Source organism: Phoxinus phoxinus, assembly GCF_949152265.1.
Source record: "Phoxinus phoxinus genome assembly, chromosome: 5".
In the NCBI taxonomy this organism is placed as follows: domain Eukaryota; kingdom Metazoa; phylum Chordata; class Actinopteri; order Cypriniformes; family Leuciscidae; genus Phoxinus; species Phoxinus phoxinus.
In genome coordinates this window covers 43,299,841-43,316,914 of record NC_136880.1, presented here as the reverse complement: position 1 = coordinate 43,316,914, position 17,074 = coordinate 43,299,841, and the positions used below count along the sequence as shown (strand labels likewise).

Below are 17,074 nucleotides of genomic sequence, written 5' to 3'. Positions count from 1 at the left end.
AGGTCTGAACACGCCTTAGTTATTTTGAAAACCCGTCACTAAATATGTAAACTAGAGATTGTAAACTTTCAAATGATATATTTTGTCCAGATTAGTTTAGGTTTAGTATAGGATATTACTGTTTTAAATATGTAATGGCCGTGTAAATTAAAGAAAACACTCAGCAGATTATTGCACTTCAAAAAATGAAAGTATGAAAAATAAAAGTTTAAAATTACAGTAAATCAAATATACTGTACTTAATATTTTTTCTTTTATATAAAATATATATTTTAGAAAAATATTTTTGACTATAAAATTACTATAAAATCAACGCCATATATCTAACTAAGGTGTGTTCCAAATTTGAAGTTGATATCACAAAAATAGAAGTTTCCATGAGATTTTGTTTAGGCGTAATACCAAAAATAACCACTGGGTGACATACATTCCATTGAAATTATTTATATACATTCTGCCGTAACAAATTAATAATTTATGTACAAATATCACTTCTGTCACAAAATATGCAACCTTGAGACTCAGACCTTTCTGACAATATGTGTTTTGTCAAGATTATAAAAGGTTTTTCATAAATGATGAAATATGATGATGCCCAAAAAGGGAGGAGCCTGATAAAATCATTTAGAGGACCGTTTCTATGGTAACGCAACAATTTCAAAACTGAGTTCTTAAGCTTTCAAGTGATACCTAATTTATATGTTATAAAAAAGGCGATAAAAAAATATTTTTTTATTTTAGAGGATAATATATATATATATATTATACTTTCTAGAGGATAATATTATTTTATATATTTTTATTGACAAATACTAGATTATATGTTTTATTATGAACTTTAAGCATGAAAACCAAAGGTCAAACTTCTGTTATGATGTAGATTTTTTTGAGGTGCACTCTTGTCATAAATTCATCTATTATTGTTCCTACATAATTTGTAACAAAAAAAAGTGCTAAATATATATTTAGGAGTCTTAGACCTTTACAACCATATATAGTTTGTCATGATTAGATTAGGATTTAATTGTAATATAGTATAGTAAACGTACGCGTCCCCAATACATTTACTGGAGAAGCTAATAGATAAAAAGTCTTGTTTACTGGAAAAAAATATTAAAATGAAGTGAGTTTATGCTTAAAAAAACATAACATCGGTCAGAAAAAGTCTTAATTCAAAGGAAAAACATGATTATTTTATTCATAACAACATTTCCGTGCATTGGATGATACTGTCAGCAAGAAATCAAAAGCACTGGTATCTTTTAAAAGCCATTTATTAACAAAAAATAAGATTGAAATAAGGAACATTTATAAATTATGAAATCAAAATTATAGAAGGAATCATTGCAATTGCACGAAAGAAAGATGGGAAGCTTCATAAATCTCACATTCATGCTTGTTTAAAGTCTGTATAATATTTTCATCACTTATACAGATGGAAAGTTCAAATAAAGTTCCTTTCATATTTTCATATTTAACTTACAAACAATCCAACAAAAATCCTAAATCAAATTAAATCTGCTACCGTCACACACACACTGAATGCAATGATGTTTAAACACATGCAAAGTCACCACAAAATCAAAAGGAAAAAATATGGAATTTCATAATTTTAGGCGTTTGCATTGACAAATTATTGCATTTATGAAACGACTTAAATTGTGTTGTGCATTTGTAAAGTAGTTTATGTTGATGAACAGGATTTGACTGCATTATCGTGAAGAAAATTAGGTTTATGAGAAGTATATGCTGGGTAAATGTGCTTATTGTCATAAAAATAATTTCATAATTTAATAGTCATAATTTTCTTTGTACAAAAAGATAATTTTTTCCTCATGATTTTGTGGTAAATTCAGACCCTGATAGACATTCATACGCACAAAATCAAATGTTTTTAGGGAACTTGTGGGAGAGAGAGAAAATCACTTCATAATGATACTCAGAAAACCACAAACCGTTCTAACATCACGATTATAAAAGGCCATGAAGGTGCAGAACTCGGTCTTGAAAAGTTCTCGTTAACATTGACCTCGATATTAGGAAGAAACTTGAATTGCAACTGGCTCAAACTCAGCAGACATTCATTACAGTGATATACCGCATGTGTGAAGTAAACCAGTATAGAGGTCAGAACGTACAGTGGTGTATACTGGCAGACTGTAGAAGAGGAACAACACGAAACAAGCATCGGGCGGCTGCGTGAGAAACTCGAGGAGTTTATGTGGGAGGAAGAGGAAGAGGAGGAAGACCACTGTTGACCTGGAAGCGTGTTTCATCCGATATCCCGTACTGCTCCAGTGGGTCCTGCGGGAAAACACACAGTAGACAATCAAACATATATCTATTAAATCACACCGGAACATTTAGATCTTAACTTAACAAAAAAAAAATTTCTTTCAAACACACAGTATCATTATTTCTTCATTATCACAGACGTACTGCAATAAAAGCACATACCTCGGATATTAACACTGATATTATGAAGGATTTATGAGCGAGTCATTTAATCATTCATTCAAAAGATTCATAAAAAAACACTGATTCATCCGGTAATTATTATTATTATTTCTTTTCTTTTTCTTAAGTGAAGGATTTATGAGTGAGTCATTGAATCATTAATTCAAGAGATTCGTTCAAAAACGCTGATTCATCCGGTAATGAAACAAGTAAAGGATTATGAGTGAGTCATTGAATCATTCATTCAAAAGATTAAAAAAAAAACGCTGATTCATCCAGTAATGAAACAAGTGAAGGATTTACGAGTGAGTCATTGAATCATTTAATAGAGATTCGTTCAAAAACGCTGATTCATCCAGTAATGAAACAATTTATGAGTGAGTCATTGAATCATTCAATAGAGAGATTCGTTCAAAAACGCTTATTCATCCAGTAATGAAAAAAGTGAAGGATTTATGAGTGAGTCATTGAATCATTCATTCAAGAGATTCGTTAAAAAACACAGATTCATCCGGTAATTAAACAAGCGAAGTATTTATGAGTGAGTCATTGAATCATTCAATAGAGAGATTCGTTCAAAAACGCTGATTCATCCAGTAATGAAAAAAGTGAAGGATTTATGAGTGAGTCATTGAATCATTCATTCAGAAGATTTGTTCAAAAACGCTGATTCATCCGGTAATGAAACAAGTAAAGGATTTATGAGTGAGTCATTGAATCATTCATTCAAGAGATTCGTTCAAAAACACTGATTCATTCAGTAATGAAACAAGTGAAGTATTTATGATTGAGTCATTGAATCATTCATTCAAATGATTAAAAAAAAAATATTCAAATTAATTAAATATTTTTTCAATAGACTGAAGTAAATAACACGTTATTTTGTTTAGTTGTCTGTTCAGAATCGTGGGAAGAATCATAATCACTGTTTTGAACAAAATATAATATTATGTGGGATATGACTGTAACCAATCTAGGAGGTATTTGTTGCATTCATTAATATTGATTGCCTCACCTTTCCAGTCAATCGGTGGATTTCTGTGCGGTAGTAGATCAGGTTCTTGCGCATGAATTCATAACTGTGAGACAGAAGCAGATTACGGTTATAATAAATCATGAAACGCAGAGGATTATGGGTAATGTCAGCGTCACACACACCTGGCTTTAATGATGGCGTCGATCCATTCAACGCACTGTTCCTGAGAATCACATTCAAACAAATACCTCCTCTCGGCCTCGTCCAGGAACACTGGAACACAAGCAACACATTTATTTTTTAATTTTCATTTTAAAATCTTCGGTGTTTAGTGTGTGATCATGAGAACGCTCCAGTTCTTCTCTATATCAGAGTCAGTGTTTCTGAACTCCTGAAACGCCTCCACTGTAGTCTTGAGTCTCAATATTCCTCATTATAATAATTAATGCACAGAATAAAGGGGCGGGGCCTGGTTGAGTTAGTTAGTAGTGTGTTAAACTGGCGGTTATGGTAAGGGGCGGGACATTTCCCAAACACACTCGACCAATCACAACACACTGCTCCAGCCGACCAATCAGAGCACAGTGTGCTTTTCAGAAGGCGGGGCTTCATAGAGACAGGAAGTGAATAGAGCGTTACTGACAGACTGGGAAGAGAGGAGCCGCAACAATGGAGAATATGAGGAGAATAATCAACATTCAAGCAGGAAAACCTGTTCTAGTCGAGCCTGAGAACAAAGGTTCTCTCTTTAAAGAGTCAGAAAAGGAGAACAGAGAGCATCAGTCCTTTATTAAAAGCAGAGTGTGTGAAACTGTGACTCTCACCAATAGAGAAGGCATGGTCGTCTTCTCTCTCCACGCGGCACTGCTCCAGCAGCAGAGCGCCGACGGGCTGCAAACACAAGAGAGTCAAACTCAGGGGTGGACAAAGTACACACTTCCTTACTTGAGTAAAAGTACAGATACTACTGGTCAAATATTACTCCGTTACAAGTAAAAGTTGTAAAGACAGATTTTTACTTAAGTAAAAGTACAGAAGTAAAAGTACTTAAGTATAAAAGTAAATGTCAATTCATTGTTTAATTATTGTTGCATGTAATATTTACAGTCCCTTATGCTTCTGAATCTCTGCCTGCCCTCATATCAACATCACATGTATTTCTAGAACACAGCTCCAGTCGTGGGATTGAATAAGTCACTCAAGAACGTCCACACTGGTTTCGGACACACAAACGGCCGTTCCCAGTTTTTTGGCTTTTAGTATGAATATGTTAGCCTTGTTATCTATAAGCTAGTGTGCTCCAAAACTATGACACAATTCGCATTTAAAAGACCAAACCCAACGTTGAAAATTAAAATCATGTTGATGTCAGAATCCAATGTCAGATTGACGTTAATCTCCAACGTTGGACAGACGTTGTATTGTGGTTGAAAATCGGTTGACGTCAGAAACCAACATCCGTCGAGTCCTGGCGTCAATCAGACGTTCATTTACAACCAAAATCATCCCTGATGTTACTACTCTCTACTCAAGGACCTTGACAGAAATGTAGTGGAGTAAAAAGTACGATATTTGTCTTTCAAATGTAGGGAAGTTAAAGTAAAAGTTTCCAGAAAAAATAACACTCAAGTAAACTACAGATACTCCAAAAGTGTACTTAAGTAAATGTACTTTGTTACTGTGCACCTCTGGTCAAACAATTCAGACGAGGACGCTCAAACCGCGCTCACCTCGTCCTCGTCGGTGCGGAAGTAAAACAGGAAGTTGACGATCAGTTTCACCAGCCGCTTCTTCACCACTGTGGCGGGAAACAGAGCAGAATTAGGTCAAAGTCAGTTTCATAAACCAGACCAGTCTGGCTTCGGCTTTCCTGCGGCCCAAACTGTAGAGCGCCAAGGTCACGGGTTCGATTCCCAGCAAAGCAAGAACTGATGAGAATGTAAATGTAATCTAGTCTAGTGAGGCTTAATCTTACATTAAACTTATTCTGTAGATTGGCTTTTTAGAGCATGTTTGGTCAATATAATGCATGTTTTTATATTTTTATTAGTTTGTATTGTTATGGTTGTTTTAATTTTTCACAATAAGAGGCACTGTTTAGTCATTTATGCAAATTCGGCAACAATCAATAGAAGTTTGGAGGTCATGTGACTCGCCAACTGATCACCTACTAACGAATAAATCCCTGTCCGATTAAGAACGATAACTATAAATATAATAACTATATTAGCACCCACACAAGCGGATGATAAGTTTTGTGTATGCGTGCGTGCGTTGTCGTCTGTCGCTTTAAAGCTACACTGTGTAATTTTTTAAGTTGATTCTTAGCAAAAAACACGTTGTTCTTTCAAAATTATATGTGCGCATTATTACTTCTACCAACTAATCAAGTATTTTCATAAGCGTAAATCTGCCATTTATAATACATACTGGTGAGCTGATCGAATGGCGGAAGCCATGTTGCGCCTCCATCTTGAAAATACATTAGCCAAAGAGGGACACACCTGGAGATTCAAGCTTCGCCTTTCGCGTGTTTACACTCAGCGGCACCGTGACGAATGCGAGCGGAGATTACTCGCGACTGCCGGCAGATTTGAAATAATACGGCCACCGTAGGAGTTAAAACGCGCTCGGAATGGGAGGGGCTAGAAAGCAATATTCAGTTGTTAGTCATATACAATTTCACCGCTAGATGGGAGTAATTCCTACACAGTGTAGCTTTAAATCCTTGACTCTTTAAAGTCGTGTGGATTCTAATTGGCTGTCAATGTTTTTATCGTTCATCAGCTTTAAAAAGTTGAACGGCGAACAATTTAACAGAGATCAATTTTATGCAAATGCAGCAACAACTTATCAGAGTGCACGTAGTGAAGGTCACGTGACTCGCAGTTGGCGTACGAACAAGTGACTACGAGCAATTAAATATAAGCTGTACTCTTAATACTATACTACTTTAATTACTGCTGTCATATCTTTACAAGACAGCAGTAAGATAACGTTAGTACGAGTAGTACGCCACAATGCTATTTCGAATCACAACATTGATCGTAAAGGGGACAGTCTTCTAGTTTCTGTCTCGCGTATAAAAGATTGTAGAAACCTTTATGATAACATTTAACGGTGAGTGAAATGATCTGCTCTTACCGTCCCCTTTCTTCGGGCCTCTCATTCCCAGCTCGGCCGCTCTCTCTGACGGCTGGCGGCTCAGGAACACCAGCTCCTTCTCGTTAAATCGCATTTTTATCTCTTTGACAGCAGTTTCGTCTCATTAAAGCGCATTTTAGGACTTCAAACAGATCTGATAACTCTCATCCGGACTGTCAGTCATACTGCTGTAGCTCTTCGGACTCTGCGAATGAACTGAATCAAGCGATAATGTGTCTGTCTGCTACTAAACACACACACACAACCATAGAATACCTACGTAGATTCTAAATTCGACTTCTCCAGAGACGTCGGCGCGCCCGCCATCTTGGAATGGTCAGCGTGTCGTCACTCACACTTTTTAACTTTTTATTTATTTATTAAGTTGTTTGTTATATATTTCTGTTTTATTTTCATTCATGTGTTCCGTTTTTTTTTCTATTGCTTTAAATATTTTTTAAATATTTTTTTTTAGTAGACTATCTCTGTTTACTGTATTGCCTTTATATGCATTGACTTAACAGGTTTTTGTTCAATGTTAACTTTTTAATGTCATATTAGTCGACACTTTTATCTTGTATTGTGTTAGTTTAGCAAAATCATGAGGTCTATTTATGCGGTTGCAGATGCAGTCAACTTGCTCAAATGTTCACTGACCGATGTTTTTGACCGTTCCAATATGGCGGACGGCCCAACAGCCACAAATGAGGTTTCTATGTATGGTTCCTATTCTATGCACACAAGGAGCAGAACACATGTAGCCAACAGAGGGCGCTGCTTTACCACTTAAAAAGTCTGTACACAAATATATAAGGGGCACGTTTTGAAATGTCTTTCTAATAATAATAATAATCACAAAACCATGTTCATGTTAATTAAAATATTTTGCTGTTTTAAGTACGTATTTTCTTCTTTTAGACTTAGCACAATCACGGTGCTTTTCTAAAGAAAAAACAGTCACTTGTAATGTAAGCATTGCTAGTGTGCTTTTATCAATAAAGTTGTGCGTGTCAAAATAACAGGAACAGGAAGTGCATCACCGGTAAAGCGCATGCGCATGCGCATTACAACTGCGACGGCGACAAGCGTGATCTGGACGTTAGGTAAAATGAGTTTTTTTGCTACATAATTATGTTTATTTTCGCGTAAACTCTCCAAACTAAACTCGATCTTTTAATATGCTTAAGGCGTTTGTTATTGTTTGTGCTGCTTTGAAGTCAATACGGTTTGATTCAGCTCTTTTACACACTAACTATTGTCTTATCATTATATTTATGCATGCTTCGTTTATAACGTTATTCTATTTTAATTGATAAGTTAAACCGTAAGACTCAACAGTAAATGGGATCATATTGTACACTAATGTGTTTTATATTTTTTATTCCATTCTGTTAGTTAGTCAAGGTTTCTTGCTCTAAATAAAATCATAATATTTTCGATTATCTCTCACAAACCTTTACAATGTAACAAACTGTAACTTTCACATTACTATATGTAAATCTAAAATAATCATAAATATGTTATTTTATTATTGCTTACCATCGTTTATGAAGATTGAAGATTGTAACTCCATTTCAGTAAATTATCGCGTATGAATAAGTCGGTTATGAACAAAAATAAATAAATCAAATCAGGCTAAAATAAATCAGGCTAAAGACAGGTAAACACTTGTAAAGTAAATAAAAATGATCAATCGCACAAATAAATACAACTGAACAAAGATATAATTGAAATAAAGTGTTTTAAAACTTACATTACAAACATATTTACGAAAGTTGTTCTGCAAGTTAATTTTCTCTTTGTCTTTCTGTGGTTTGATTAACGTTAAATGTATTAATACACTTGTTTTCTTTCTCAACTGTTTACGTTCACTTCTGAAGACATAACCGACTGTGTTTACGAGGATGTTTTGACATTTTTGCGTGTATTTGTCCGCTCAAGTGAAAGTATTTGAAAGTGCTTTTTTTTGCACACACAGTATTCTCGCCGCTTGATAAACTGAAGGTTGAGCCGCTGTAGTCACTCGGACTATCTTAAACATCGTCTTTACTAACTTTCTGGACCGGCAAGTTTCAATTACAACAGAAGCCTCTGGAGGAGTGAGACACTCTCAGATTTAATCACTAATATCTTCATTTGTGTCCCGAACAGGGTGGGAAATTAACTTTTTTGTCCACCAGCCACAGTGGCTGGTGGATGCCAAATTTTACCAGCCACTTATATTTTTTACCAGCCACTTTTTCCGGAATTCAAATTGCAAGAAAGAAATTGCTTCAATACGTTTTTTATTAAATTCAAGGCTTTTAAAGACCTTTTTAATACCATTTCAAATGAAATTCAATGCCAACTTCGTACCCATTCCAACATAAGTATGAGGGGAAAATGTCAAATCTGTATACATTTTAAACCCTGGAAAATAATTATGTAGGCTACTATGTAGGCTACTTGAATTAAATAAAACATTTTATTTAAATGATCAGTCATATTTAATACATACGCAACAGCGTTGTAGTCCGCTTGGTGTGTGTAAGCCAGTGTTCATTTTGGCAACCATTTTTGATTCAGTCTTAGTCTTCATCTTCAGACGAAAATGCTTATGAATGCAAACTTTTACTCATTACTTTTAGTAAACTGCAGTTACTTTAGGTAGCTATTTTATATGTAGTCTTTAGACAGAAAATGTCATAATTATTCTCTCTAGGCCATTCAATTAAGCTTATGATGATAAATTATTTACATTGCACTCTTTAGCACTTGTGCAATTCTACATATCCCTTTTCCTAAGTTCCTCTCTTCCACTTAGACTGCAGTCACACCTTTTCCATTAAGGGACAATATTCGCCCCCTTTAATAAATTTTTTTCATTTAATTTTTAACCTTTATAATACCTTTTAAAAATAAATAATGGTTTAAATAAAACAATGTTCAATAAATATGCAATGTTAAAAAACGTTTTTAATATTAATAAAAATATTATATTAAAATAGCCAGTAGGTGGCGGTCATCGAGTCATTCATTCATTGAATCTCACGATTCGTTCAAAGCCACAGATTTCGTTGCAAAATAGAGCAATAAGCCTGACTACTGTTTTAAATGCAGTACATCACTTAAATGTTACCCTTTTTTTTTACTGTTGTATACAATCAATGTCACATTTGAAATCGTGTGGGTATTCGGGAAACATTGCATTCTTGCTCATATATGATCAACATTAAAAACACTGCTGGATATCAGCCTGCATTTTGATCGCAGATTTAGTCGCACAAACAGCGCAAGCGGCTCGTGACAGAACACAGACCGACTGAATTACACTTTAATTTAAGTAGAAAATCTCAAATAAAGATCGCTGAACTCCAGCTTGTCTGTGTTTTCAGATAATCCGCGCTTCAGCAGTGTAGAGAGCGCGCGCGCATGGTTAAAAATAATTTCCCTTTCTTCTGCACCAGCTCAGCTCAGCTATATATATACACTTTTTATTTTATTTTTATTCTCAGCTTAGCTATGTGTATAAGTTATACAGTATAACGGTCTCTTCAGCGCCGTGACACAGCGCTGAAAACCAATCAAAAGAGTTACTCGACAAAAGTGTATTATTGTTACTTAGCAACCGCATTCTTTGACAAAGGCTGTCCAATCCGTACAATGAAATCACTCGCAGCATGTGTTTATTGGTTACTACTTAATACATTAAATGTTAAGTCAATGTAAAGACGCGTTAATGCGCGTCTGGTGGTCCTGTCCTGGTCCCTCGGTGGATGCGAATTTTTGCGAACTGTATTCGCTTTTGGTGCGAACGCAGCATTATTATAATCCACCCGCCACTGTGGCTGGTATACACGGCAAAGTGACCCGCCACTTTGAAAAAGTACCCGCCCTCGGCGGGTGGCGGGTGCTAATTTCCCACCCTGGTCCCGAAGATGAAGGAAAGTCTGACGGGGAACAACATGAGGGAGAGTCATTACTGACAGAGTTTACACTTCTGGCTGAACTAACGCTTTAAAGTTTAATTTTAAGAGATCAGGAATGCGTCTTATGTCCACTTTAACCTTTAACCTTCCTCTGGTTTGCGCAGAGGTTGTGTGAGGATCCGCCATCATGGATTTCCAGCACAGAGCCGGAGGGAAGACGGGCAGCGGCGGCGTGGCGTCGTCGTCCGAGAGCAACCGGGACCGGCGGGAGCGACTGCGGCAGCTCGCGCTCGAGACCATCGACATCAACAAAGACCCGTACTTCATGAAGAACCACCTGGGGTCCTACGAGTGCAAACTGTGTCTCACGCTCCACAACAATGAGGTATGAGGAGTAATGCCTGTCAGATTACACCATTATTTCTGTGTGTTACGATAGACGATACTCACTGTGTCCGATTACGCCATTTTGACTCATAAAATCTTGTGGTGTCGTGGACAAGAAACATGTCAGACTACACACTGCTTTCCGGCCAGTCATCGCGTGCCTTCATGCACACACATTCACTCGTGTGTGTGTGTGTGTGTGTGTGTGTGTGTGTGTATACACACACACGCTCACTCACGCACACACTCACTTGCTCGCTCACTCACTCACTTGCGCACACACACTCGCTCACTCATACACGCGCACACACACTCGCTCACTCGCGCACATACACTCGCACACTCACTCACTCTCACACACACTCACTCTCGCTCATACACGTGCACACACACTCACTCACTCACTCACTCACTCACTCTCACACTCACTCACTCTCTCACACACACACACTCGCACACTCACTCACTCACACACTCACTCTCGCTCATACACGTGCACACACACTCACTCACTCTCACACTCACTCACTCTCTTACACACACACACACACACACACACACTCACTCACTCGCGCACAAACACTCGCACACACACTCACTCTCACAAACACACACTCAGTCACTCACGCACACACACTCGCACACACACTCACTCTCACAAACACACACTCACTCACTCACTCTCACACTCACTCACTCTCTCACACACACACACACACACACACTCACTCACTCACTCACTCACATACACTCGCACACACACTCACTCTCACACGCACACACACTCGCTCTCACACGCACACACACACTCGCTCTCACACGCACACACACTCGCTCTCACACGCACACACACTCGCTCTCACACGCACACACACTCGCTCTCACACGCACACACACTCGCTCTCACACGCACACACACTCGCTCTCACACGCACACACACTCGCTCTCACACGCACACACTCGCTCTCACACGCACACACACTCGCTCTCACTCGCTCACACACGCACACACACTCGCTCACACACACACACACTCTCGCGCACACACACACACTCTCGCTCACTCACTCACACACACACACGCTCTCTCGCTTACTACTCGCGCGCACACTCACTCGCTTGCTCACACACTCACTCACTCTCTCACGCACTCACACACACACACTCTCGTTCACTCACTCGCACGCGCACTCACACACACACACACTCTCTCTCTCACACACACTCACTCACTCTCGCTTACTCACTCGCGCACACACTCACTTGCTCGCTCACTCACACTCGCACACACACTCGCATACACACACACTCACATGCACACACACTCACTCACACACTCACACACTCACTCTCTCTCGCACACACACACACACTCAATCTCTCACTACACACTTAAATGTGAATTGTTTGTGATGTTTCTCTTGCAGGGCAGTTACCTCGCTCACACACAGGGCAAGAAGCATCAGTCTAACCTGTAAGTGCCGCATTCACACACACACGAGTATCATCAGGATGATGAGCAGGAACTTATCGTGGCGTCTGCTTTTCTATTGCAGCGCGAGACGAGCCGCGAAAGAAGCGAAAGAGGCTCCGGCTCAACCGGCTCCAGAGAAAGTCAAGGTTGAAGTGAAGAAGTTCGTGAAGATTGGCAGACCGGGTTATAAAGGTGTGACATTGAGCCTTATATTTATACAACATAAGTAGAAGGATTATGATCGATTTCCGGTCAACGTTTAATCCGCTTTATAGACGTTTCCCATTTACTACATTTACCTGATGCTAACACAAGACTCTGATCAAATTGATGTGATTAATATTACAATTGTTGCAACCATAATAACAAGTGTGCATATTATTATTTTATACCCATAGTAACCAAACAAAGGGATCCAGAGGTCGGACAGCAGAGTCTGCTTTTCCAGGTAATGTTGCACAAACTCACTCATTTAAGACAGAATCCCCTCACCGCTCAAAACTGACTTTCTGTTCAGTGCTGAATTCTGCATGCTGGCAAATCCTCGGATTATAAAAGATATTATGAAAGATCATTGTGCAGTCAGCTTCATTGATAATAACAGAGATGTGTGAGATCGTGATGAACTGATGTCAGCTTTTAGGAATTATTAAGGGAGCGCGCATTCAGTCATGGCAAACCATACACACCGCCTGCTCGCTTTTATGTTAAATTAACAGTGGATTGTGAATGTTAAAGGAGAACTCTGGTCAATTTTAACATTGAGCTCATTTTTTTGTAAATTTGGAGTGCTGTCAATACAGAGAACAACGACAAAAATCGGTGTTGCCTACACTGTGTTATCCTCTTTTTAAAATTTGCGCCCTATTGACTTGAATGGGGCAAGTTTTAAACCTGCTTTTAGCCTCTTATCATCCTTAATGTGTCATACAAGTGCCCAGCCATGTTGAGTGATTCCTTCAGAGTGAACACGAGTGAATCTGACAGTAGATGTGAAAGATATTAATAAAAATTATGTTATTTCAGCCAGCGCAAATACCTGTATTTACTTCCTGTTTTCGTTCGAAGCCCAAAGTAGTCGATTGTCGAGTTCACGCGCTCAAAATGAACTCAAAATGACCTGAACACAACATAAGGGTTAACTTAGTAGTAGTTTACACTTGTTTACTCAATATAGTGGCTAAGTTTATGCAACGGTCCCCAGTCTTTCCTGTCTGAGAAACTGGATGTTTGGGTCTCTTAACGCTCTGATATTCAAGAGCCATCTGCAAAGTTAAAGGTGTAGTGTGTAATATTTAGGAGGATCTGTCGACAGAAATGCAATATTATATACATAATGTTTTTAAAGGTGTATAAAGATCTTACATAATGAAGCGTTATGCGTTTATTGGCTTAGAATGAGCATTTCTCTCGACACACACACCGCGGGTCCGCTTACATCGACATGTTTCTACGGTGGCCCTGAGCAGACAATCACGTTTCGTCACTATGTTGTTCTTCATGATAAGAAGCGCTAAAGTCAGCGAATAAAACACTGACACAATGATGAACAAGTGACAATAATATTCACAATAACATCGTTTTACTGAATAATCAAGTAAACGTAATTTCTTAATTTATCTTTGTAAAGAAACCTCATTGTTTAACCGGCTACTTCCTGTCGGCCACCGTAACTTCTGTTGGCTGCAATTCACAAACTCACCACTAGATGCGCTAAAACTTACACACTGCACCTTTAATGTCCTGCTCCTGCAAACCTTTATCGATGACATAACCCTGTTTTTCAGATCGATTACCCCGAGATCGCGGAAGGCATCGGGCCGAGGCATCGCTTCATGTCCGCGTATGAACAGAGGATCGAGCCTCCAGACCGGCGCTGGCAGTATCTGCTGTTCGCCGCTGAACCGTACGAAACCATCGCATTCAAGGTCTGTCCAATAACACACGGAGGAGGGATTGTGGGAATACAGTAGTCAACATTTCACTGCAAAAAATGATTTTCTTACTTAGTATTTTTGTCTCGTTTCCAGTCCAAATATCAAAAAATTCTTAAATCAAAATGACATAAGATATTAAGTCTTGTTTTCTGGGGGGGAAATCCAAATGAAGTGAGTTTCTACTTAAAACAAGAAAAATGATCTGCCAATGTGTCAAGAAAAATTATCTGTTTGAATTAAGAAATAAAAATCACCCCATTGGCAGATAATTTTGCTTGTTTTAATATTTTTTGTTTTGTATATTTTAAGTTTTTGATGACATTGCTCCTGTCATATTTTCAGGTGCCCAGTCGAGAGATTGATAAAGCCGAGACTCGCTTTTGGACACATTGGAATAGGGAAACGAAACAGGTGAGAATGGATGGGAAAAAATAATTTGGAAGATCAAAGATTTTTGATGTTCTTATTATCTAATAAAGATCCATCGCTTTTTTCCTGATGCCAGAGTCCAGTATCTCTTAGCCAGGCATATTTTATTAAATTGTTATGGTTTAAGTTCTCTTAAGAAATTATATTACTCTGCAAACACTTTAGAAGATTTTTCCTGCTTGAATGTTGATTATTTTAACACACTAATAACTAACTCAACCAGGCCCCGCCCCTTTATTCTGCATATTAATTATTATAATGAGGAATATTGTGACCTGTTCGTTCTCGGAAGAAACTCAAGACTTTTCCATGTTAATCAGAGTTGTTGTGCTAACCAGCCGTGACGGCGACATGCGGCGATTCTACTTTAGAAACGGTTTCTATTTTTCTGCGACGTCGCGCTGCAACAACAAACACAAAGTGTGGCACTGATAATCTCAGGCGCTGTTTATGTGCTTTATTTAATGTTAAAAGTGTGTCATGTGACTCTGAATATCATTTAGTGCTCCAGCTTTGCAGCTGTAAAAGCAGAGAATTCACCTCATACAAGAACAAGAACGTTCAAACTGTGAACAAACAAGTGTATTTTTTGAAAAAGATTGTTTTAGTAACTCAGTATTTAAGTAATGTTTAAATGGTGTAATATTTCTGAATTTGATTGTGCTAATCCGTTTTATTGCGAGTGCCGTTAGGATTACTCTCTGGTGCCGTGCCCACACGCTGTTCTGATTGGCTGTGCACTCGCCATGACTCCGCCCCCACACATTGTTCTGATTGGCTGTGACTCTGCCCCCACACGCGGTTCTGATTGGCTGTGCACTCGCCGTGAGACTCCGCCCACACACTGTTCTGATTGTGGACTCGCCGTGAGACTCCGCCCACAAACTGTTCTGATTGGCTGTGCACTCGCCGTGAGACTCTGCCCACAAACTGTTCTGATTGGCTGTGCACTCGCTATGAGACTCTGCCCACAAACTGTTCTGATTGGCTGTGCACTCGCCATGAGACTCCGCCCACACACTGTTCTGATTGGCTGTGCACTCGCTATGAGACTCCGCCCACACACTGTTCTGATTGTGGACTCGCCGTGAGACTCCGCCCAGACACTGTTCTGATTGGCTGTGCACTCGCCGTGAGACTCCGCCCAGACACTGTTCTGATTGGCTGTGCACTCGCCATGAGACTCCGCCCACACACTGTTCTGATTGGCTGTGCACTCGCCATGAGACTCCGCCCACACACTGTTCTGATTGGCTGTGCACTCGCCGTGAGACTCTGCCCACAAACTGTTCTGATTGGCTGTGCACTCGCCATGAGACTCCGCCCACACACTGTTCTGATTGGCTGTGCACTCGCCATGAGACTCCGCCCACACACTGTTCTGATTGTGCACTCGCCGTGAGACTCCGCCCAGACACTGTTCTGATTGGCTGTGGGGTTTGATGTAGACGCATTTCACAGTCGCGTCTACTGTGAACAGACACATTATTTGTCGCTGGAATCTTACCGCGTCTGGTTATCTCCATGAAATTTCTTAGTGTTTGCACGCCGTTAAAACATCAACCAACCACCTCCATCTCCTAAATGCTCCACCTCTCCTCCTTCTCTTCCAGTTCTTCCTGCAGTTCCACTTTAAGATGGAGAAAGCTCTGGCGGCTCCTCAGGGCCCGCCGGTCGGCGTGAAGCGGCCCCCGTCTCTGATCACGGGCCTCGGGCCCCGATCCCTCAACGACTCCATGCCTCCTCCACCCGGAGGGATCCCGGGAATGCCCCCGCTGCCCCCCGGAGCCCCCCACCCGCACCACATGCCCCCGCAGATGCCCCTGCCCCCCCACCTCAGGCCCCCGCTGCCCTCCGACGGCATGCATAATCTCTGAGGCACTTCGTCACGTGGACACGTCCGGGAACCCGCGTTTCATGTGCTCAACCCTCAAAATATGTCGTTTTGTGAATTTATACATGATCCTCTCTGTAAATTACTTCAGTTTTATTACGTGGACACGGTTGTAAACCAGCGCTTCATGTGCTTAACCCTCAAACAAAATATGTAGTTTTGTACATCTGAAGTCACATTCTCACTGCTCTTGTCCAATGATTGACTGCCCAAATGTTATTTTTATGTTTTTTTTATTATTAAAGTCGACATGAAACAGAAGTTTGCACTAGTCTTTTCTTCCCTGTTTTAACATATCGAGTGAAACGCTTCGCAAACAAGAACAAATGTGAGCCTCGATCACAAAAAAACTTCAGTTTTATTTCCTTAGACTCGCGTGGACACGATTGTAAACCAGCGCTTCATGTGCGTAGCCCTCAAAATGTCGTTTTGTGAATTTATACTGATGTTGAGACGTATCTTCTACA

The 17,074-nt window shown here is 39.5% G+C and overlaps 2 protein-coding genes across 2 annotated transcripts; one reads left to right on the top strand and one right to left on the bottom strand.

The window, feature by feature from the left end:
• Nucleotides 1-1,256: 1,256 nt before the first annotated feature.
• On the bottom strand, nt 1,257-6,927 carry plekhj1 (pleckstrin homology domain containing, family J member 1). Its single transcript, XM_079612974.1, has 6 exons — nt 6,578-6,927; nt 5,164-5,231; nt 4,258-4,324; nt 3,616-3,706; nt 3,473-3,536; nt 1,257-2,304 (listed from the first exon to the last, which is right to left on the bottom strand). Exons 1-6 carry the CDS (start codon nt 6,669-6,671, stop codon nt 2,218-2,220), a joined length of 471 nt encoding a protein of 156 aa, XP_079469100.1. The 5' UTR covers nt 6,672-6,927; the 3' UTR covers nt 1,257-2,217.
• A 463-nt stretch (nt 6,928-7,390) lies between these two features.
• On the top strand, nt 7,391-16,867 carry sf3a2 (splicing factor 3a, subunit 2). The gene is made up of 8 exons (XM_079612963.1): nt 7,391-7,680; nt 10,650-10,870; nt 12,301-12,347; nt 12,430-12,539; nt 12,746-12,795; nt 14,135-14,275; nt 14,627-14,695; nt 16,327-16,867. The coding sequence occupies exons 2-8, from the start codon at nt 10,673-10,675 to the stop codon at nt 16,588-16,590; spliced, it is 879 nt and encodes a 292-aa protein (XP_079469089.1). The 5' UTR covers nt 7,391-7,680; nt 10,650-10,672; the 3' UTR covers nt 16,591-16,867.
• The last annotated feature ends 207 nt before the right edge of the window (nt 16,868-17,074 follow it).